Source organism: Octodon degus, unplaced genomic scaffold (genome assembly GCF_000260255.1).
Source record: "Octodon degus isolate 3935 unplaced genomic scaffold, OctDeg1.0 scaffold00222, whole genome shotgun sequence".
Lineage (NCBI taxonomy): Eukaryota > Metazoa > Chordata > Mammalia > Rodentia > Octodontidae > Octodon > Octodon degus.
In genome coordinates, this window is record NW_004524798.1 from 757,827 (window position 1) to 781,479 (window position 23,653).

A 23,653-nucleotide genomic window follows, 5' to 3' on the forward strand; every position below is an offset into this window, starting at 1 on the left:
ATAAAATGAAATTTCAGAACAAGATGGTAGAAGGGTAACACTGATTAACACATTGCATTTGTTATTTTTAAATCACTCAAGGGTACAAGATAAGGGCGTTTAATTGTCCAAACATTATTGGCACAAACCTTTTTTTCAATGAACAAGGAGAAATTAGTAGTATAACTATCTTAACTATCTTGTGTTATAGTTAAGTTAGTCACTAAGTTATAACTAACTTAACTACATGTAACATATGTATGTACTTTTCTCTCCCTTCCTTTCTCCTTTCTCCCAACCCCAGTTTCTCTTTCATTCTGAATAGCTTTTTCCCCACTTTACAGTATCTGTTGTACAGTTTGGATTTAATTTATTCTTTCAGCTTCTCACACTAGGGAGACCACAGGACGCCCACGCATGTGACTGACTTATGTCACTTAGCTGTATGCTCTCCAGTTGCATCCATTTACCTACAAAATATCCAGTTTATCCTTCTTTATGGCCTGGCAGTATTCTATTGTATAAAAAGACCAGCTCTTTTATTACCTGTTCCTCAGTTGATGGGCTTTGAGTTTTTTCCCAAGGTTTACAATGACAAATTGTGCTGCTCTAAAGATGGGTGCGCATAGATCTCTGTGGTATGGTGTTTTTAATTCTTCTGGAAAGATATCCAGAAGGGGAATAGCTGGGTCAAATGGAGCCTCCAAGTCTATATTTTTATATAAGTACAGCGCGCTAACCGATTGCGCCGCTGGAGCTTCAGCCTCCAAGCCCATATATATTTTTTTTTCTGTTTGATTTGTATTTTATTTAAATGCATGTTAATTTTTTTTTCATACTGGAAATTGAACTCAGGACTTTGTGCTTGGCAAGCAGGTGCTGTGCTGCTGAGCTATATCCTTAAATTCTAGCTTTTTGAGACTGGGCGTGGTGGTGCGCACCTATAATCCCAGCTCTTGGAGGGCTGTAAACAGGCAGATCGCTATGAGTCCGATCTAGTAGTGAGACCCTGAACACACTGTAGACCCTACCCTATAATACAAAAAAAAAAAAAAAACCCTACAACCTAAATTTTAGTTTTTTGAGAAATATCCAAACTGATTTCCAGAGTGGTTGCACCAGTCTGCACTCCTACTAACAGTGGAGAAAGGTTTCTTTTCCCTCACAGTCCCTCTGGTATTGGTTATTGGTTGATTTCTTGATGATAGTAATTCTTTATGGGATGAGGTGGAATCTCAGTGTTGTTTTAATTAGCATTTCTCAAATGACCAGTGATGTTGGAAATTTTTACATATATTTGCTGTTTATATTTCTTCCTCTGGAAAGTCAATACTCATCTCTGATGTCCGTTTTTGGATTGGGTCTTTACATTTGGGAGGTTGGATCATTTTGAGCTCTTTATGTGTTCTCCATAGTAAATCTTTGTCTAAGGAACAGCTGGCAAACATTCTCCATGCATTGTGGGTTGTCTCTTCACTCTGTTGGTGGTTTCTCTTGCTGTGCAAAAAGCTTTTTAATAAGAAGAGATCACAGTTGTTGATTTTTGTATAGTTCCTGTATGATCAGGGTTTCATTCATAATGTCTTTGCCTACACCAATGTCTTACGGAGTTTTACCTATGACAGTGCCAGTCTTAACAGTTGGGGGGCGCCCACCACAGTGAATCTCCTACCATCGGGAGCCCCACCTGAGAGGGTACTTGTGTCCCTGATCCACAAATAGGGAAACTGGCCGAAAGAAGCCCGGATGCGGGGCTGGTGAGATGGCTCAGTGGGGCTGGTGAGATGGCTCAGTGGTCTAAAGCACATACTTAGAACAAGCTCAGCAAAGCACAGGGACCGCGGTTCAATCCCCCAGCACCACATGCCAGCTAGCCCCGCCCCCTGGTGGGCTGAGCTGGCCACACACACACACACACACACACACACACAAATAAATAAAAAATTAAAAAAAAAAAAAAAAGAAGCCCGGATGCCCAGATAGTAGCATAGTCAGGCGTCTGCTGGCTGCCAGTGCCATGGTTCAGCACCAGCGGGCACCAGCTGGAGTTGAGCCTTTAGTTGTGGACCTGCCTCGGAAAGGCCATGGCCTGGGCCATCCCATGCCCACTGGGTCCTGTGTCCCTGACCAGGGTGGGAGGATGCGCGGCGGGGGTGCTCAGCGTCCCGCCCCGCCCCCGGGAGGGCTGCCCAAGTAACCACAGCAGATGAGGGCGGGTGGGGTATCTCAAGACCGCAGCGAGATTTCAGCCATGAACACCCTGTGGCTTGTTTGCTTCCCAAGGTTTTTTCTAGCATCATTAGTTTTCTTTTACTGTTTGTTTTGTTTTGCTTTAATTACAGAGACTGTGTCAGGTGGGTGTTCAGAAAAGCCTGGACCTGGGGCTGTGCTGTTTGGATTCAGCTTCCAGCTCTGTGATCCTAAGTAAGTCATTTAACCTCTCTGGGCCTTTTTTTTCTTATCTGTAAAGTGACTGTAATCATCGCTTCACTGAGGAGATAGCACCTGCCACGTGCTCAGAGGGTGCAGGGCACATAGCAAGGACTCGGAGATAGCTGCTATCATGTTTTATCAGGAAGTAACTCAAAGGGCTGGGAATATAGGCCAGGAGGAGCGTGTACGCTTATTGTGTACAAGGCCCTGGTTCAGTCTTGGGGTGTGTGCAAAGATCCCTGGCGGTGCTATCACTTTGTTGTTGTTGCACAGTTCATTGTTACACTAAGAAATGAACATGAATTAAGACTTAAAGGTATTCAAAAATTTACAGAGATCTGATCTGTTTCTTAGACCTCAATTCTCCCCAGAGGACTGGGGGCAAGGACTGGGGCTCCTGTTCTCAGAAGCCTCCTCTGCCCCCGCCTCCCAGCACCCCTCAGGCAAGCTCAGATGCTAGATCCTGGGGTATGACCCTCCACCTGTCTCTCCGGGGCCCAGAAATGTCTCTTGCTGCCTTCCAGACTTCAAAGCTCACTCACAGACCCTGCAGGTTGGCCCCAGGAGGACAGCCGGTTTCTCTTCCCAAGAAGCTGGGCCTGGGCCAGTATGAGCTCACGCCTGGAGCCATCCCAGCTTCCTGGCCCTGCGCCTGACTGCCACAGCCCCCCTCACCCAATCTCAGCAGTCGTCCTGGGTCCCAGGCATGTGCTTGTTCTTGCCACTCCAGCGGGGCTCCCCAGAGCTGCTGCATCTTGGTGGGGAGGGCTATGGGGAGCAGCAGCCCTCTATCTGTGAGGGTTTGAGCTCCTCCCAGGTGCCTGGGTTGAGGTCTTGGCTGAGCTGCTAGTGTTTGTTGATGGAGAGAAAGATAGTTGTAGAAATAGTCCCCAACCAGCCCAGGTTGTGGTGCTAAACGGTTGCTCAGGCAACTTGACAACTTTGGAAGGGTGGGTGGGGAGAAGCACTTTGTTTTTCTCCTGGACAAGGCTTTACCTAGGGGCTTCTTCCTTTGCTTGCTAGACATGAGCGCCATCCTTCATAATTCTAGAGGCACTGAGAAGCACCCCTTCCCAGCCCATCCATGGGTTAGGCTTCAGCTCACAGCCACCGATTCCTGCCATCTGCCTGGCCCTGTGCTGGGCTTCAGGGAACATGGAGTGCTTCTCAGGCCTGATGGAAGCCGCGTGTTCACTCTGAAATCAGATCACCTGGGTTCACATTTCAGGTTGGCCGCTCAGCTGTGTGACCTTGAACGCGCTCCTTCGTCTGTACAGTGGAAATGTGGGCCTTGTAGGCGGACAGAGGGACTGGAGACTCGCTGTGCAAGGAGCAGGCGCTGTGCACTGGCTGTTGTCAGTCTTGTTGATACTGCCATTGTCCTACCAAGGACACAAGTCACTCATGCCCCGGGAGCTGCAGCTTGGATTTGCTCAGCTGAAAAGCAGCCCTGACTTTTTGATGACACCTTTTATGGCAGTCAGGCCCAATGTTCGGGTGTCAGAAGCAGAGATAAAAGATGATGTCCTTAGGTCTGAGGATCCAGGGCCAATTTGCCTGTGGGAGGGGCATTAACCTCCTTTGAAGTCTTTTGCTCTAGTCCCTGCCCCACATCCCCCATAGGCTCAGATCTGGCCAGAAGTTTTGAAGCAAAAAGAGGAAAATTAGGAAAAAAAAAAAAAAAGGATTTTTCCCTTCTTTTTTGTTTTCAGAGCTTAAAAAATTATATATTTGTGTGTGTGCATATATATATATATATATATGCCTTCCCCTCCCCTCATTTATTTTTTAATTTGGAGACAGAGCCTTGCCAAATTGCCCAGATTGGGCTCCAATTTATGATTCTCCTATATCAGCCTTCAAAGTGCTGGGATTGAGATTATGGGCACATGCCACGATGCCTGGCTTTAAAAGTTTTAAAAAGAGACTGGGTGTGGTGGCGCCTGCCTGAAATCCTGGCTCTTGGGAGGCTTTAAACAGGTGGATCACTATGAATCCAGTCTAGCAGTGAACACCCTGTAGACTCTTCCCAAAAAAAAAAAAAAAAAAGTTTTAAAAAGGACAACCACCAAGTTTTTGAGCAACTTAGATCTACAGATCTGCCAGGTGACAGGAGGTGGCACAGGGAGTGGTGCTGTGTGTGTGGCAGCCCTAGGAAGGTAGTCCTGCCCCTCGCTGCACTTCTCCTGGTACCTAGCTGGGTGGGTGTGCAAGCCATGCGTCCTCCCTCTCAGTGTGCCTTCTGCTTAGCAAAGGGTCTTGATCCTTTTATCCAATACGCATGTTTAACAGATGAAGGAGTAGTAAGTGGCCCAGAGAGGTCAGGAGGCAACCTAAGGTCACACAGCAAGCAGCTAATGGCAGAATTGTGTTTCTCCTTCTGTTCCTCCTCATCTGCTCATGTCTAGCCTGGCCACTTTCTCCAGTGGCTTTGCCGAGGGACCTCTGAGCCCTTCTTGGCTGCCCTGGGGTGGGCCCAGGTGTGGCTGTCCAGTAGCCCTGGGTCCTTGGACCATGAGATTGGCTTTGTTGCAAGCCCAGCAGCTGTGGCCATTGGGCCGAGTTTCTATTAAGCTGTTTCTGTGCCTTGGGTAGGAGCAGGCAGCTCGGCATTTAAAGGTCACCCGGCTTTTGAAGCTGCAGAGACATTAATAGCTTGGGAAGAAAACAAGGCTGCGCAGGGGCAGGAGGACAAGGCGGCTCTTTTAGGGCCACCCCTACACACACACACACACACACACACACACAGCCTGGTCTCTTGCTCTGCCCCCTTCCCTTCCCCCGCCACACCCCGTAGCGTCTGAGGTGACAATTGGAGGAGGAGGACGCAGCTGCCAGGCTGCCCGGCCCAGCAGCCTCTCCCCGGCGCTAAGGTTTCCCAGGGCTCATCCATGGTTACACAAGCCTCCCGGGGGTCGTGTGACCTTATCCTGGCCCTGCTGGCTTCTGTAGCCCGGACTGATGAAACAAAGTCAGCCTGGCCCTAGCTTCCCAAATAGATGGGAGGGGAGGGGAGGCGCTGGCGGAGCGCTGGGTCTAGCTGGCCAGGTCTGGTCACGTGCCTGGAGCTGGCCTTTAAAGCGCCCTGTCACCAAGGGTCCTGAGCTGAATGGATTGGTGATGTCTGCCAAGGACCAGGGTTAGGAAGCTCTGGCGGTGTGCCACAGATTTCCCACTTCGGGTTCTAAGGCTCCAGGGGCTGTTGGGTGGCTCTTCTCCCTTCAGTCTCCAGGTGGGGGTGGGGCACACCCTTGGCTCCTGGCAGAGAAGCTACCGTCTGCCCTTTCCCGGGAGCAGCCGGGCCTGAGCGCGGGGATGCCACCTAGTGGCCTGGTCTGGCAGTGCCACTGGGCTGGGCCCAGAGCTGGGGCAAGAAATAGGTGTCTCCTGGAACCCGCAGGGATCACGGGATCTAGGGTCTGTTCCTCAGTGCTTTTCTGAAGAGGGAGCCTGGGGCACTCAAGGACAGAGCTGGCCTGGGGCAGCCCTACCTCTCCTTCCAGAGCTGGACCCTAGCACCACGGACCCCCTCCTGAGGTCCCCTGTGGTCACCCCCACCTCTCAGGGAGAGCTCTGGTCCTCCAGGGACAGAATACAATCAAGTCAGTTCTGAGAGTGGGTGGCCTCCTGTGCCCTAGAGCTGAGCTGGTGAAGAAAGGGACCAACCTGCCATCAGCCTCTAGTGCCAGGCGGGAGGCCCTGAAGCCAGGCGGCAGAAAGCTCATGGGACCTATCCATGTTGCTGAACTGCGCTGGCCTTTGTCACCCTCTCTGGGAAGTAGGATAATAACACATGCCCTATGTACCTCATAGGTTTGTGGCAAGGAGTCCCTGAGCATGTAGAGAAAGGACACTAGAAACTTAAAAGCCCCCTCCCACCTCTGCTGGGAGCCAAAGGAGGCAGGGCAGGGAAGAACGCCGGTTTATCATGCTTCTCCACCTTTCGGTCCCTTCTGCCTCAGCCAAGGCAGTTCTGTTCACAGTCTGGGCACTGTTTAGGGTTTGGTGTCCTCCAGTGAATGCAGCAAGGACCCTGCCCTTGGGAGCTGGCGTCTAGTGGAGAAGATGGTGGGAGACCATCTTGAGGTGGCCTGTCACAGAGGGAGGCGGAGCAGGGCAAAGGGCAGAGACCCCTGGGAGAGGGGTGGTGATGGGGACCAGAGCAGTGAAGATCCGTCTTTGCATGTCTCTGCGTCTCTGTGTGCTTGCTTGTTGGATGGCAGCCAAACAGGTGGCAGGGCCTGGTGGGCCGCCGCGCAGCTCTGGGTTGTGTCTAAGGACATGAGGAGCCAGGAGGGCTTGGGAGCTGAGGAATGCTGCCGCCACCATGGTAGCAGAGGAGGGAGCGGCCGGGAGTGCTGGGCATGGAGGTGGCTGGGTTCTTAAGACCTTTTGAAGGTTAGGAAGACAGGATGGGCAGTGGATGGGCTGCAGGGCCTAACAGAAGAGCTCTTGAGGGCCAGCCAGATGGCTCAGCAGGCTAAAGTACCAGCTTAGGCAGAGCACAGTGGTTGGGGTCTGATCTCTGGTGTGCTAGTCCCGCCTGTGGGGCGCACTGAGATGGCAACTGAGACTGGGCGTGGTGGTGTGTACCTGTAATCCCAGCACTTGGGAGAAAACAGGAGAATCACTATGAGTCCAATCTATGTAGTGAGACCCTGTAGACCCTGTCCTAAATACATTTTTTTAAAAAAAGCTCTTGAAGATAAGCCCAAAGCTGAGCCTGAGCCCCACGGAGTTGCAGGTAACAGAAGTGGGGAGTAGACTAAGGCCAGAACAGGGAGTGGCACAGAAACATCAGAGGAGCTGCGGTGGGGGTGCAGCAGGTGGAGGTGGCAGGTGGGCTCTGTGCATGAGGGTGGGGATGTCCAAGGTGAGGTCAGGAGGTGCCACTGAAGCTTAGGAGTGGGCATGTCACGTGCCGTGGGGCTGGCGGTGATGGCTCAGGGTGTGAGCGGAGCCCGGGCCACACCATCCTGTCTTCCACACCAGGGTGCTTCCTGTGCTCCACGTACCCACAGAGTGCTAGCACAGTGTGCTTCCCAAGTAGTGTTACATCCGATTCTACCAGCAAGGAAGCTGAGGGTCAGAGTGGTGAGCTAATGCTGCAAAGCACACACCTTACTGCAGTCCAAACAGGAGCTCAGGACAGGGGCTGCATCAGCCCTGACAGCAACAGGCCTTGTGAAGGCAGGAGACCAGCTGGGTTGACCTTGGACAAGGCTGGGGGAGCCTGCCCACCTCCCTGGGCCAGGCCTGGAGTGACTCAGGCCTTGGCGACTGCTCACTCTAGAAGTGGAGTTGGCTGCCTGCCGCCCCTGCCAGGCCTGGATTCCTTTGCTGGGAGGAGAAAGGAGAGAGAAAGAGAAGGAAGAGGAGGAGGAGGGTGAAGAGGCTGCCCTCAGCCTGGCTCCCTGGGACATGGGGGAGAACAGGTGCGGGTTTCTGCTTCCAGGTTTTCAGGTCCCCAGTGTCCTGTGTTCATGAGAGTTCTAACGGGCTTGGTGGGTTTGACGCACTTCCCCTGTCAGAAGCCGCTCAGGGTTATCTTCCCCGTTCTCCTGCCAAAGCTCAGCAGTTGGGGCTCAGAGGGGTCCTATGGTTTCCCCAGGATCCCAGAGCCAGGTCTGGGGCAGAGCCAACAGGCCTCCCCCACACAGTGTGGCTCGCGTTCCTCCGGTGGGACAGCCTAAGCCCGGGGCACCTGGCTGCGTTTCTCAGGCTCCCTGGCTCTCAGCCCTGTAAGCCTTACTTGGCAGGGTTTTTTTTTTTTTTTTTTTTTTTCCTTTTAGGAAATAGGTTGTTAATTCTGTTCCCACACTAGCTGTGTGGCTTTGGGTGAGTTACCTAACTTCTCTGGAACATTTTTTGCATCTGCAAAACAGAGGTGATAGCACCTATCTCTTGGAGTTGTAATAAAGATTAGCAGCGAAAGTACCAAGCACAGACTCATAAACAGGTCACCTGGGTGCCTGTGTGCTTCCACGTGCCTTAGATTGCTTTTCCTTTGAGCAGAGCTGGGAGCAAAAGCAGCCTGCCGTGGATGACTTTGCCCCTGGGGACAGTCCTCCCTGTGGCTAGCCACACCTCAGCAAGGAAAAAAGGAGACAGTCCTCAGGGAAGTGGGGGCCCTTCCAGCCCTTCCTGGTGCTGTCTATAGGCAGCTTGGCTTTCAGGATCCTGAGTGTCCCGTACACTCATAATTCAACACCTTTTTCAAGGTTCTGCATTGGGCTCGATGAAGAAGCTGTCTAGGCCGGCAGGCCCCCTCCCCCAGTGTCGTGAGGGCCAGCATTTCCTTCTAGAGGGCTCAAGGAATTCCAGGGTTGGCATCTAGATATGGCAATGAGTCCCTGAGAATTATCCCTTCTGTCCCTCTGCTCCAGGGAGCTGCTTGGCCGGCACCTCAGCTGCACCTGGCTCTTACTGGCCTCTGCGGGCAGAGACAGCAGAACACAGCACTCAGGCCTTGGACTGAGGGCCAGCTTGTTTAGTTCACATGGAAGTCATATAAGGGTTACGTATAGATGAGGGCCACTGGGCCGCAAGAGGACAGGGACATGGAGAAGTCTGCAGCTGAGCTAAGTGGCGCATGCCCGCTGTCACTGAGTGACGGGTGCCAGGACGCCTCTTGAGGCTGCTGAATACTCCCAGGCCATCAGCCTGAGGGGCCTACCCAAAGGACTGTTAAAGGGGACATGGGTGCCCCACTTTTCTTCCTCCCTGAGTGGCCAGGTTCTGGCCTCTTTCTCCAAGTGACAACTGGCTCCCATCTTTCTTGGAGAATTATTAGGGGAGCAGGGACATGCTGGCTTTGCTCCCCAGGGCCCGAGTATGAGGCTCAGGTCCCTATGTGTGATGCTGTGACAGGCAGGGGTCTGTGTGATGGGCTCCCCTCAAGGCAGGTCCGCAGAGCCCAAGGTGAGAGCAGCCACCAGGGCAGAGCCGGAGTAGCAGTCTCAGACCTGCGAGGTGTCAGGAGGTGCAGGGGGCTGGCCGGCGATGCCTTGTCACGCATGGCTACCTTCCTGTGTTCATTTGCATAGCCAAATGCTTGGACAGTCATTTGAGGTAACCCTTCTGTTTCTCCTTGTGAAATGGCTTTGGCCTTCCTGGGCTGTACTGGCTCATCTGCACAAAAGGAAGTAGAAAGTAAATCATGCTTTAGCCAATCAATGGAATATTCCTCAAGTATTAAGCATGATGGAGTGGTTCTGTATGTGCTGACATGGGAAGGTGGCCACCATATACCACTCAGCAGTAAAAACCAGGACACAGTAGAATTTATGTTTTGATCATATAACAAAAATCAGTTGATTGGGGCCGGGGAGATGGCTCAGTAGAATAAGCGCTTCCCTGGCAAGCTCAAGGGCCTGAGTTCACTCCCCGGTTCTGAAAAAAAAAAAAAAAAAAGATTGACTGATTTTTGTGGTACCAGGGGCTGAAGCCAGGACCTTGCACATGCAAGGCAAGGACTCTCCCACTGAGCTACACCCTCCCCAGCCCTCTCCCACATCTTATCAGAACAAAAGTACCAAAAATCATTATTTTGAAACAGGGTCTTGCTAAACACATTCAAACTGGGCTTAAACTTGTGATTCTCCTATCCCAGCCTCCTTGTTGGGTTGGATATAGGCATATGCCACTTTCCCTAGCTATGACATTTTAGCAAACTACATTCATGCATGTGATAATACATGCAGAGAACAAGTGTGTACTTAGCAGGACAAATGCAGACATGTGATCCTGTGAACCAGCCTTCTCGGGGCGGGAGTAGATCGTATCTCCAGTCTCCACTGGCAGCACAGAGCACGTCATACCTGGAGCTTTGCAGCCTCAAATCCAACCCGCCTTTCTGAGACCAGGCAGATGTTCGCAGGCCCAGAACAGGAGCCTCTGATCCTGAGGAGGTACAGGAGTGAGTGTGACAAGAGGCATGGCAGCATGGTGGCGCCTTGAAGCCACTGGATGAGTAGGAGAGCCCAGGGAATTAGGAAGGGCTGACCTCTGGGTACTGGGAGTCACTGGCAGCCAGGCCTCCACCGACCCAGTGTGGGGGAAACCCTTCCCCACCCCATCCCACAGCCCTCAGTTTGTGCTTCTCACTCCATTGGGTGCCGAGATGGTTACAAGGATGAGCCTGCTGATTCGCTCACATGACTGCTTCTCCATTGCCTGTAAAGCTTGTGGCCCCCCAAGTCCTAGAAAAGGCCAGTAGAGCCACCTCTTTTCTAGCTAAGTAAATGACTGTCCATCCTGGGAGAAGCGGGAGAGAGCCAGAACATGGTGTTTTCAGACTCAGTCCACCCTCCTTCCTGCCCGAAGCCAGGGGTAACCTTGGTGGCCATTTCTGTGCCTGGTTTGAGTGGGCCGGGTGGTTTTCTGGGGCCTGACTTTCCCCCTGTGCACATAGCCTCAGACACACTGGTGATGCTGCGCGTGCAGGTGGTGCTGGCTACGGCAGAGGGACTGGACTGGGGGAGAACTTAAGATAGCCATTGTTCCTCAAGAGCTTTCAGAAGAAACCTCTAGGCATTTCTTTCCTTTTTAAAATATGCAGGGCACTCAGTATTCTTTAAAAACAGATCTGCATCCCAGATATGACATAACGTGAAGCCTGACAGAGCGGTGAGCAGGTATGGTCCAGGGGCAGGGACCTGGCTCCTTCTGCAGGTCTGGCGCTTCAGAAGGGCCTGGACTGAATGTCAAGGCCGGGTCTGGGCTCTCTGAGGGCAGCAGCAGTGTGCTGGGCCTCCTCAGGAATGGAAACAATGACCCAGAACGGGAGCCTCTGATCCTGAGGAGGTACAGGAGTGAACCTCCAACTTTTCTCAGGTTGGAGGTTCCTGGTGACACTGGGGAGTCCCTGAAATTCAGGACTTTGCCAAGGGGGACATTGTGGTGACAGAAGCAATGTTAGAGTGGTGATGGAGAGCAGGACCCAGAACCCCTCTCACCTACCAGGTCATCCTTGGCAGTGTGCATAGTAGTTGAGATTGGTGGCTGGGGGCAGGGCATAGGGTCTGGGTTCAGATCCTGCCTTTGAGTCTTTGCACAATTTCTCCATCTGCAGAATGGAAGTGTGCACCTACCATAGAGTTCTGGCATGTGCTAGTCCAGAGCGCCCTTGCTAATGTACTGTGGCAAAATGTGGGAGCTGCAGAGGCAGCAGAAAAAGCCAGGCCTCCCTGCTTGTGGCCGGGGTCGCCTCTGCCCACCTTGGATCTTCACACTGACTCTTGTCTCTCCCATTCCAGGTGGGGCCATCCCTGGAGCTGGCCACAGGATGCCCCCATGGTGTGGATGACCCGCATCCAGCCAAGCCCGGCTCGGGTCCACATGCCCCATGAGGTCCGCTCCCTGAAGACTGCCTGGGGCCCCAGGCCCATAGTCTGCTGATCCAGAGCCTCGGCTGCCCATGCCCGGCGTGGGAGGAGGCGCCGGGTGAGCTCCCCGTGTCTGCAGAGCGAGCAAGCAAGCAAGTGGCTGACGGCGGAAGGACCAGGGACAAGGGAGTTTGTGGCCAATTGATAGGAAACATTTTCCCCAAGCGACTGCACAAAATGACCAGCCTGTTCCGCAGAAGCAGCAGTGGAGGCGGCGGGGCGGGGGCACGCGGGGCTGGAGCAGGGACTGGAGGCAACGCCGGGGCCCCACAGGAGCTCAACAACAGCCGGCCAGCCCGCCAGGTGCGCCGCCTGGAGTTCAACCAGGCCATGGACGACTTCAAGACCATGTTCCCCAACATGGACTACGATATCATCGAGTGTGTGCTGCGCGCCAACAGCGGTGCAGTGGACGCCACCATCGACCAGCTGCTGCAGATGAACCTGGAGGGGGGCGGCGGCAGCGCCTATGAGGACAGCTCCGACTCGGAGGGTAGCATCCCCCCGGAGGTAGGGCGCAGTGTGGGCAGCCTTTGGAGCCTGCAGGTGACTCCTCTGCCTAGGTTCCAACCAGCAAGCCAGCCTCCTTTTTCCTTGGAAAACAGAGCAGATGGTGCAGTCATTCAACAAATGCTGACCTCTCAGTGGTGCACCAGGATCAGGGGACGTCAGAATCAAGGTGCTTGTTAAAAATGCAGAGGCCTGGGCGCCAGTCCAGCACACTGAGTCCCAATTCCAAGCCCAGAATCTTCGAGTGTGTACTTTTCCCGAAAGGCTGGCAGGGTGTGGTACATCTGTAATCCCAATACTCAGGAGGCTGAGGCAGGAGGATCCTCATGAGTTGAAGCCAGCCTGGGCTATAGTGAGTTGAAGAGCTAGACTGCTAGACTTCAGTACGTAACGAGGCCCTGACCCCCACCAAAAAAAAAAAAAAAAAGGCAGGGGAAAAAAAAGACTCTTAACCTCGGAGTATCCATGTTGGCCAAGTCAGAGCTTTTGTCCTCCTAGAGCCCACAGTACAGCGCTCACTGGAGGCAAAGGTCAGCCAGGAAATGGCCCCGCAGGTGAGATCTAACCATTCTGTCTTGGGTCCCAGCCCAGGCCGGGAACCCACACTTTGATAGTGGTCCCTGCACACTTCAGGAAGAGCATTATTATCACCCTCAGTACAGTGAGCAACCTGCACCCAGATAAAGCTGTGGCGTCGTCCTGTCCCCACGTCCCCACCAGTCAGCCATCCTGCCCCTCTGGCCCTGCCTTGGCAGGTTCTCCTGGGACTTCCCTCTCCAGGAGAGAAGCTATGTGAGTGACGACCTCTGCCTTGTCCCTGTGTCACATGCAGCATCCAGGACAGTCAGGCACAGAGCACACTCAGGGAATTTTTTTAATTTTTTTAAATGTATTTTTAGTACAAGGTCTACAGGGTCCCACTACACAGATCGGACTCGTAGTGATCCTTCCTGTTTTTCAGCTCCTAAGCACTGGGATTACAGGTGTGTGCCACTACCCCCAGTCTCATTCATAGTCTCAGTGCACCCTGAGGGCAGGGACAGCACAGCAGGCTGGGGATCAAACCAGTCCCTGCGTCTGTCTAAGCAGGCGCTTTAATATGCTGAGCTATCTGGCTGGCCCAGGGGGTGTTTGTTGAATGAATACACGTTGTTGCTATCTTTGCACAATTTTCTATCTTCTCTTATTGAGCTGCCTGGATTTGCCTGAGGAAGGGAATAATACTGGAAAGCCTAGATCCTCTTCGTGGAAAGGAGGGGTTTTGTGTATGTGTGTGTGTGTGTGTGCATGTGCATGTGCGCAACACATCTTTTCAGTGTGAGCTGGCAAACTCTCTGCACTCTCTCCCGCTGCGGTCTCATTGGTCTTGACATCTGATAAGTAGGATTTTCCTTCCTCATCCCTGGTGACCCAGTATGTCCCCATGTCACCTGCTCTGTATGACTTGCTCTACCGGCCCAGCCCCTTAGTGCACCCTGCCCTCCTCTACTCTTTCCCAGCTCCTCCTCTGGCGCCCTGCCCCGGCCCACGCAACCAGCTCCAAGCCCAGCAGCAAGAAGGCTGTTGGAAATTTACGAGCAGTGGCTGGACCCACAGTAACTGCTGACTGTAAAAATCCCCTCTCAGGCTGATGGATGGTGGCTGGCCCTAGGGATATCCTTGCTGCAGATAAATGATCCAGACCCTGTCCCAACACCTGGCAGGCATCTGTCACCCATAATGAGTTAAGTCAGCAGCCCACAGGGCTGTAAACCCCAGCACCTTTAGAGCCAGAACAGGCTCCTTAGGGCTGGTAGGGTAGCAAGGAGGCCAGACAGGTACAGGGACAGGACCTGCCTTTCTGGAGCTTGCCTGCCTCTGAGCATGCATATCCCTATTCCTCTCCAGGTGGCTGCTGGGGGCTGCACCGTGGAGCCCTCGGGCCCGATCTCTGGGTTCTGGGGGTTTGTCTGCTGCAGGCCACCGTCCCTGGAGGAAACCCAGGGCAGCTTCCCCTGGAAACAGTTCCTACCAGTTCTCTCCTTCTGGCCCCTTGAGACCAGCCTCATGGGACCAGACCAGGCTCCAGACTGGCTCCAGAACAGAGGAAGCTGGGCAGTGGGTGTGTGGGCAGCGTGAGGCCGCAAGTCCTCTGCATGCCTCAGGTTCTTGCCGAGCTGCTATGCACAGCAACAGAGCTTGCAGTCTCAGTCTCTCACTTGATCTCTGTCTGTCTGTCTCTGCCTGTCTGTCTCTTTCGTTCTCTTCCTCCCCATAGAAATTTGCAGTAAGCATAACACTGGCCCACAAAGAAGCTATATTCTTTTTCCTGTAATAGCATCTGTTTAAATACTTTCCACCGCACAGGAAAGAACGTTTGTGCATTCCAGGGTGGGAGGCCTCCTTGGCATGTGCAGACTCTGTGTGTGTGTGTGTGTGTGTGTGTGTGTGTGTGTGTGTGTGTGCCTGTGCCTGTGTGTGTATTCACATGCATGTGCTCCTTGCCAGGGTGTCCTGTGAGGCTCTAGTGCCAGGCCTGGCAGGTCTAGAGAAGAGAGATGCCCACAGTCCAGTCCAGGCCCACAGGAGGAGATGCAGGGAGAAGCAGCTTTAGAAGGGACTTCTAGAAACTCACGTGGAGTTAAATGGGGGCTCAGAGCCTCTGAGCCCTTCCCAGTTCTCGAATCCTGCAGGAGATGGGAGCAGTGCCAAGGGGTGGAGGGAGGATCAGGCGGCAAAGTGTAGACCCTCGGGATGTGTGATGAGGGATCTGCTGCTCCTGATGCCTGGGGGCCCCTGGGAAGGGTCCCACTCTGTCTGGGCCCTGGGAATCCAGTCGAGGCCTCTCTTGTCCCCTAGCTGGCTCCTGGGCTCTGGCCTCTGTGGGCCTGAGCATCCAGTCCAGGTGTGGGATTTGCACCTGAGGCCTGGCTGTGGGCCACGGTCCCAGATGAAGACTCTGTGGATTCCATGTCACTTCACCAACCTGTGTCTCAGGTTCCTCATCTGTAAAAGGGGCTCAGTAATCCACCTCCTTTCTTGCCAGGCAGTTTGAGGTTAAGACAGGAAATGTGGACGTGCATTGAAGAGGGCGCAGGCGATACTTCTTCAGAGAAAGAGGATGCAAACTGCAAGTGTGCAGCTCACGGAAGCTTTGAGGTGTGAATGCACTTGGCTGTCACACCTAGACCACACGGCATCCAGGGATCCAGGAGCCCCCGTGCCCTGCCCCCAGGACCACACTGCCGACCCTACTCCTGGCCTGTTCCTTGAGTGGTTGGTGGGACCATGCCACTGCTCTGGGCATGTGTGCTTTCCCATCTGCAGGGCCTGCAGCAATGATGGGGACAGCCAGCCACAGGTTGAGCCTTAGTATAGGACTCATTTTCCCAAGCAGTGGCTTTATTGAGTTACACTCCCACCTGCAGCTCACGCAGTGCCCTATTACACATCCTCGCCCACACTTGGTTTTGTCTCATTGCCATTTAGATTCAGGGAAGGCTTATTAATCCATCTTTCTTCGTTGTCTGTGATCTAGATCTTGGAAAGGACTTTGGAACCTGATAGCTCCGATGAAGAGCCCCCGCCGGTGTACTCCCCGCCGGCATACCACATGCACATGTTCGACAGGCCTTACCCTCTGGCCCCCCCGACTCCACCTCCCCGGTGAGGATCTATCTCTGAGCACTGGGAGAAGGAAGGGAGTGGCTGGGTTGGGTACAGACCCTGTGGGAAATGCCGGACCTTTCGGTGTACAATTCCACCAAGAATAGGCTTCTACTGCAGCAAGAGGCATGTTAGCCTGATACCAGGGAGAACTTTCGAGATGCCGGGATTGCAGAAGGAAATGTTTACATTCCTACTCCGGGGTAGGTAGCGTGTCCCATGCTACATGGGACCAGGTAGTGCTCAGCCTCTGCTTTCTGGGCTTGTAGTCAAGGGAGCCGCCAGAGCAAGAAGGGTGAGCCTGCAGAATGCGTACTGGCATTTCTCCTGGCGCTGGGCGTCAGACGCAGGGCCTTGCACGTCTACTGAAGCGCTACCGCTGAGCTATACCTTCGCCTTGTACAAGTTTATTTTGTGACAGGGGCTCACAGAGTTGCCCAGGCTGGCCTCAAACTTGCAGGCCGCCTGCCTCAGCCTCCCAAGTCTCTGGGATTAAAGGCATGTACCTCTGCCATTCTTAGAAGGACTGGGCTGAGTGGGTGATCTCGGAAGCCCTGGAGCTGTGGGGATGGGGATCACACGGGTATAGCCATGAAGAATTGCTGCCGTTTGCCACGCGCCCTTCAAACACCTGACCCTGCCACACTTCCTTACCTGATGACTTAGGAGGTGGCACTGTCGGCACCCCCATTTTACAGATGACTGAGAGCTGGGGTTTGAATCCATCTTTTGTACTTCAAAGCCAGTGACTCTTCACTGCTGTGCCCTGTCACCTCCCCAGTGAGGGCTCCCAGACTGTGGCTTAGGAACCAGTTGAGTCCCAGAGTCACGGGGCGCAGTGTCTTGAGTTAGGGTCTATTAAAAGTGTACAGAAGATGGCGGGCCATGCGGGGCGGGAGGCAGGAATCAAGAGCTAGTCTGGGGGGAAACATGGGCAGGACTCCCCTTCTCTGGTGGGTCACAGCTATTCCCCCTTCCCTTTCTTTTACTGGGGACTAAAATCAGCAAGCACTCAGCCACACCCTCAGCCCTTGTAATTTACTTACTTTTTTATTTTGAGACCGGGACTTCCTAAATTTCACAGGCTTCCTTTGAACTTCTGATCCTCCTGCCTCAGCCTCCCAAAGTGCTGAGAATCTGGTAATTTTTTTCTTTTTTTCCTTTTCTTTGTTTTGGCGGTACTGGGATCAAACTCAGGACCTTGTGCTTGCCAGGCAGACGCTTAAGCTGCTGAGCTATCTCCCCAGCCCCTACTTTTATTTTTAAATGTGACCTTTTTTTAAAAAAAAAAAAAATATCCCAAGATACTTCTGCAAAAACATCAGTTTCTGTTAGGCAGAATAACTGACTTTTTCTGAAGGGAAAACTGAGGCTGTGGGAGTGGATGCCAGCTTAGACTCAGGATGGGTTTGTCTGGCCATAGCCTTTCTCCTCTGCTGTGCGGGGGTGGGGTAGGGCTAGGGGCAGCGGCAGTGCAGCCCACTGATGGGAGCCTTTCTGAGGCCAGGCTCAGGAGGCCTTGTGCAGACCCTGTGGGCCTCAGCCAGCTGTTGCCTTTGCCTCAACTGGAGCCAGGAGCCGAGGGCTTCGCTGCATAGGGAGTGGGCACGCTGCAGACACCCTGACCCCTTTTTTTGCTGCCAAACTACTTACTACTACTACTTCTCCTCCTCCTCCTCCTCCTTCTCTTCTCTTCTCTTCTCCTCCTCCTCCTCCTCTTCCTCCCCCCTCCTCCTCCTCTTCCTCCTCTTCCTCCTCTTCCTCCTCTTCCTCCCTCCCTCTTTTTTTGTGGGGGGGAACCAGGGATTGAACTCAGGCCCTTGTGCTTGCCAGGGAAGGGCTTATTCTACTGAGCCATCTCCCCGGCCCATGCTGCCAAACTTCTGACTTGTCTGGGCTCTCTGCTGTGTCACTTAATCTCTGCGCTTCATTTTCACATCTAGGAAATGGGGTTACTAATGTGCCCCTCAGCAGTGTTACAAGGATTGAGCTGTTGTGTGTGGAGCACTTTGCGCAGTGTCAGGGACAAAGCGGACCTATAATTAGGGTCTGCTGCTCTTCCTGCCCCACTGCACTGGCTGGCCTTGGAGGTCAGCTCCAACTCTGAGGTAGAGACCATCACTGAGGCTTCCTTCCTAGGCTTCCAGTGTGCGTTAGCAGGAGGGCCAGCCCCTGAGCAGTGTCCCTTTGCCCCCATAACCCACTAGGCCTAGATCTACCTACCCCAAGCCAGCCCCAGGGTCTTGTTTAGTCTCTGCACTGGGACATTCATTCCCAGCATCTATTGAGTCCCTGGAAATGTACCTCATGGATGAACAGATTGCCAAGGCCCCTCACTCACACCCCAGGAAGGTCAGAGCCCAGAGGACAGAGACAGAGGGGTGGGCAGCTGCCAAGAGTCCACGCTATGAGCTGAAGGCCACACGCCTTGGCATCAGCCCCATGAAGCAGCAGATGGGAGGGTGTGCCAGTCACAGGAGACAGCGTGTGCAAAAGCCTGGGTGCAGGAGGGCCATCTGGGGACTTCTGGAGTGGGTGGCACTGGACAAGGCCAGACAAGGCTGGCAAGTGGCAGGGTGGCTTCCATCTTACCTTTGAGGAGGCCAGAAGGAGGTTTCAGTGGTATGGTCAGCCTATTGCTTTAGGACTCTCCCAGCTGCTGAAAAGAGTCAGTCTTGAAGGAGAATGGTCTGAACTCCTTCAGTCCCTGGCTATGTGAGATCCTGCAGGTAGGCTGAGTTTGGAAGCTTAGACATTGCTCTGGGGGCCCCAAGAGGCAGGGCCTTTCCAGAGAGTGTCGTAGTTATTTGTCTCATTGCTGAGAGAAAATACCTGACACCCAAATTAAAAGGGAAAAAATTTATATAGCTCACAGTTTGTAGAGGTTTCAATCCATAAGCAGCTGGCTCCACAGCAGGGTGGGTTGGCAGAGGGCATTGCAGGGGAGAGCGTTCATGGTGGGCAGAAGGTAGCAAAGCCAGGAAGGGTCAACCACAGCCCTGTCTGTCTCTTATGTCTTATGCAGGCTACTTAGGTGAGGCAGCACTCACACCCTTAGTCCTAGAGCCCTTGAGCCTAGCATTGCACAGTGTATATATCCCAGCATCACACACTCTAGATCCAGTCAGCTCTGAAAAAGCCCCACCTATGGCCACATGAAGCTTTAGGGTCATCTAGACACAAGCCCTAACAGAAAGCAAGCCCGGAGCACAGGGATTCCTGCACCCTAGACAAGCGGTGTGTCATACGGCAGGGCCTGTCCCATGTGAACTTGAAAAATCTCCACTCAAAAATCCTTCTGGGCAGGTTGCCTATCTTTGAGATCCTTGCAAGTCAGGTCTGACACTCTGTGAGTAAACGTGGGTCTGTGGTGGTGTGAAGGTCTATTTTTGGACTCCAGAAGCATTGGCCAGGAGATTGTCCCCAACCTGCTGTCTCCTTCCCCTCCCCCAGCCTGTCCCTCGGTCTGTAAGTCTCTGAAGTCCAGGAGACCCCTCCGCACAGATTTCCTGCTGTTCTTCCATTGAAATGGCAGCCTTGGGAGTTTTTTCTTTGCCTCTCGGCTCATTTCTGACATTCCTTTCCAACCACAATGGAGTTTCCTAGCTGCCTGTGGTCTGGCCCCCTGCTCCTGCAGCTGTGGCTACCCTCATCTCTACCCCTCCAGTGCCAGGGCCTGGGGTCTGATGGGGCTGGCCTTGTCCTTCCTCTGGCACCCTGGATTCAGCAGCAAGAGTGACTCTGAACATTCTCCCCTGTGCTGCCCCTTGCCGCTTGGGTGTTTTGGCTAGAGGGGTCCAGATACAGCTCTGCAGCTTTTGGGGTGGCTGCCCGTTGTGGTTGGGCTCAGGGTGGGCACCTGTGTCTCCAGATGGCGACCCTGAGGCCCAAAGCAGGATCATGACCCCAGAGATCTCTCCCAGCTGCAGCCAGAGGGGGTCTTCAAGTTCCTGAGCAATGGGGCTTCTCTTGGGCCTTGGGAGGGAAGCAAAGCCTACAACCAGACATCACCCCCTCTGAGGTTCTGGCCGTCTGGAGGGTTCCCTGGGCTCTGGGCTGCCAGGCCCCACCCCGCTCTTAGCAGCTGGCTATCCTTCTGCTCTCTCCTTTTCTCTCTCACCCCTGCTGGCCACCAGCCCAAAATAAAAAAGGAAAGGAAGTTATTTCCACAGTCCTGAAGCCCGGAAAAGCTCCCCTCCAGTGAGGGGGCGGGCGGGATTCCTGGAGCTGGAGGCCAAATCAAAGCCAGGCTGAGCAGGAGAGGGCCCCACCACCCGCCACCCGCTACCAGGCCGCGTGGCTGCCTTCTCAGTGTGTCATTTCCCTGATTCAGCAGAACACGTGTCCTGCGGCTGCCACACTGCAGGCTGTGGAGGAGCTGGGGGAGCTACTGGCCAGGCTCCAGGCTGCCCTCAGGGCTGGGTGACATGGCCTCTCTTCCTCTCCTGCACCCCACACAGGTGCCCTCTGCCCTGGCATGGACCTCCTGCCACACACCTTTCCCGCAGGCAGGCTGGCTGTGTTTGGCATCTTTGTCAGTACTTAGTTATAGTGTGCTAGGTGCTGGGGTATGAGCACCATAGGGTACGTACTGTCCCCTGACTATCGGGAACATCCCTTGACATCTATGTCTAAATCCACAAGATTGACATTAGTGCCAGAGCGGAGTTCCTGCACCCTAGAAGGGCTCCGAGTAGAGAGCAGTGGTTACCTGAGCTCAGGGCCAAGGGATGCAGCCAAGCCAGGCTGCCTGAGAAGGGCCTCCTGGGCCAAGAGCAGAGCCTTTGTCTAATGCAGCAGGGGCCTGGCAGCTCCGAGCTGGATCCTACCTGCCCAAGAACCCGAGGACCACATGTGAAAGGCCCAGAGGCTGCGCTTGTGCCTGACTCCAGCTCCTCCTTAACCCCTTGCCCCACAGGACTGATGTGCACACATCCGGGCCCTCTGCGAGCCAGCAGCGCTATCGGAACTGGAACCCTCCCCTGCTGGGCAACCTCCCTGATGACTTTCTCCGCATCCTGCCCCAGCAGCTGGACAGCATACAGGTAATGGCTGCTGCATGCCCCCAGCCCACCCACCTGTCTAGTATCTCTCTCCACCCACATGTTTTGTGCCAGCCAGTTCTGCTTCCTGGTCAGTAAGCTTAGGCTGAGCTATTTCTTTCTTTCTTCTTTTTTTTTTTTTTTTTTTTTTTTTTTTGGAACCAGGGATTGAACTCAGATCCTTGTGTTTGCCAGTCAAGTGCTTATCCTACTGAGCCATCTCCCCTGTCCCTGAGCTATTTCTGTTACCCTGGGCTTGCAGGGAAAGAACGCCCAACCGAAAGCCTTACTTCCTGTCAGGTCTGGAGGTTTCCTAGTCTGCCCCAGCGAGGTGATGGCCTAAGGATACCCTGGCTGCAGGGAAGGGGATCAGGGCAGGCAGTGGCTCCTGTCCCTTGGGAAAGTGCTGGGGTGGCTTCTCCTCAGACCTTGACAGGTCCCCAAGTATCTCCGTGGAGCAGATGTATCTCACCTTGTGGAGCATGTGTACAGGGAGAGGTTTTTTTTTTTTTAATTTTTATTTATTTGTGTGTGTGTGTGTGTGTGTGTGTGTGTGTGGCCAGCTCAGCCCACCAGGAGGCGGCACTGGCTGGCATGTGGTGCTGGGGGATTGAACCACGGTCCTTGTGCTTTGCCAAGCTTGTTCTAAGTAGGTGCTTTAGACCACTGAGCCATCTCACCAGCCCCCAGGGAGAGGTTTGACTTGGGGCGTCCTATGCAGGCTCTTGAGCTATTTGCAAATGCGTTTTCTGGAGCGTTGGGGTTGTGCATGAAGGAGTGATGGGAAAGATCATTTTGGGGCCCTGCTGCTTCCACAGGGGGGCTGGGCTCAAGGTCAAGGGTGTGTGTGATGTGTGTGTGGAGGTGGGCTTGGCGTGTGCCCCTGTGGTAGGCACCAGTATGCTTCCTCCTCAGGGTAACCCCCGGTGCACCAAGTCTGTGAGTGGAGAGGGTGGCCTGCCTGCCACGGCCGGAGACCAGGACAGCCGCTGGAAGCAGTACCTGGAGGACGAGAGGATCGCGCTCTTCCTGCAGAACGAGGAGTTCATGAAGGAACTGCAGCGCAACCGAGACTTCCTCCTCGCCTTGGAGAGAGGTGGGCAACTGAGGCGTGGGCGGGTGCTGTGGCTGCCACCCCAGGGCTGGAGAAAGAAGGATGTGGGCTTTTGCCTCAGGGCTCCAGGGGCCAGCATTTCCGTACTGTGGAGGCGCAGTGAAGGCGCAGCCCTCACCAGCGGTCCTGGGGAAGCCCCAGAATTCTGCCTGGGTACCAGATACCCTTTGCTTTCCTAGGGACTCACAGGGAGAGGGGTGCGTCCACTCCCTCCCTCCCCTGTACCTCTGCTGGGCATTCAGCACTGGTCTGGGATTGGGGCAAGGCTCCACAGGCCCACAGGACAGCCTGAAGCTCTAGGACCACAGCGGCGGGCTCCATTGAAGCCAAAGTGGAGGCTCTGTTTGGAGAGGCTGTTAGGGCAGGGCGTTTGGGCAATGTTTGGCTGGGGTCCCTGCTCCCCTGCCTGGCTGCTGTTCTCCTTCAGGATTGGGGGCTGGCTTGGTGGGGTATGGAGAGACAGCTGTTGGAGGCTGTCATGCAAGGGTCCCAGTGTGAGTGTGTGACACATGTGTTCATGGGGTGGAACAGCGAGAACAGAGGCTGGAGGGAGGAGGTCCAGATGCCGGCCCTGCTTACAGCAAAGGCTGTGGAGTTCTCAGGTCTCTCTTTTTAAAATCAGGGCATTGGTGGCCCGGGTGTGGTGGCACTCACCTGTAATCCCAGCACTTGGGAGGCTGAGGCTGGAGGAGTACTGCAAGTTTGAGTTCAGCTGGGGTTACACAGTGAGTTTGAGAGCAGACTCAATGACCTAGCAAGACCTGGTCTCAGAAAGCCAAAATAAAAATAAAGCAATGTTTTGGACTCTCTCAGCCACCATCTGATTCTGACTGTTGTGGCTTTCTCACAGTTTTGGTAGTTGCCAGGCACTCATTTCTGTTACCACCGGCTCTGTGTGTGCTGGTATCCTTTGTGTGCATGTGTGCACTTGTGACTGGGGCGCAGCCTCCTGCGTCTTCCAGCCTTCCCCCAAGAGCCAGGAGCTCGCTTCCCTAACAGGAATGTGGTCCTTTTCCAGATCGACTGAAATACGAGTCCCAGAAATCCAAATCCAGCAGTGTGGCTGTGGGAAACGACTTTGGCTCTCCATCCTCCGTCCCAGGTAACCTTACCTCTGGGAGGACACACTGCAGCAACTTTGCCTCACATATTTATAGAGTTTGGGGTAAGGTTTGAAATAGAGGTGGGGTTCTGGGGCTCCTCGGCAAACTGGAAGGAATGGTCCTGCCCCACCTCTGCACCTGTGATGGAGTGCGATGTCTCCTCACCAAGCAGCCCCGGCCCCCCACCCCCAGCCTGGGCCTGTGGGGTTAACACCCGGTGGGTGCCCGGCGAATCACACACCTGTGCCTGGTGAGGTTCAGCACACGACATAATGTCCCTTGGTAGCACCTGGGAGCAGGAAGGACAAGGCAAGCAAATGAGGCCTAGACTGTCTTGGAGAAGCTTATAGTTCTATAAGAACATATATGTCTAAGAAACAGGCAAAACACATCTCAAAGCTGAGGACAAACCTTTTTTCTTTCAACACTGGGGATTGAACA

The 23,653-nt window shown here is 53.9% G+C and overlaps 1 protein-coding gene across 2 annotated transcripts in view; it reads left to right on the forward strand.

Annotated features, from left to right (window-relative positions):
• The window catches only part of Cuedc1 (CUE domain containing 1), a 34,113-nt gene that overhangs the window by 2,862 nt on the left and 7,598 nt on the right, over nucleotides 1-23,653 (forward strand). For both annotated transcript variants that reach the window (XM_023705499.1, XM_004645273.2), the window contains exons 2-7: nucleotides 2,322-2,403; nucleotides 11,670-12,308; nucleotides 15,826-15,953; nucleotides 20,872-20,998; nucleotides 21,911-22,091; nucleotides 23,128-23,211. In XM_023705499.1, coding sequence (XP_023561267.1) covers nucleotides 11,976-12,308; nucleotides 15,826-15,953; nucleotides 20,872-20,998; nucleotides 21,911-22,091; nucleotides 23,128-23,211 — 853 coding nt within the window. In that variant the 5' untranslated portion in view covers nucleotides 2,322-2,403; nucleotides 11,670-11,975. The remainder of the gene's footprint in view (nucleotides 1-2,321; nucleotides 2,404-11,669; nucleotides 12,309-15,825; nucleotides 15,954-20,871; nucleotides 20,999-21,910; nucleotides 22,092-23,127; nucleotides 23,212-23,653) is intronic.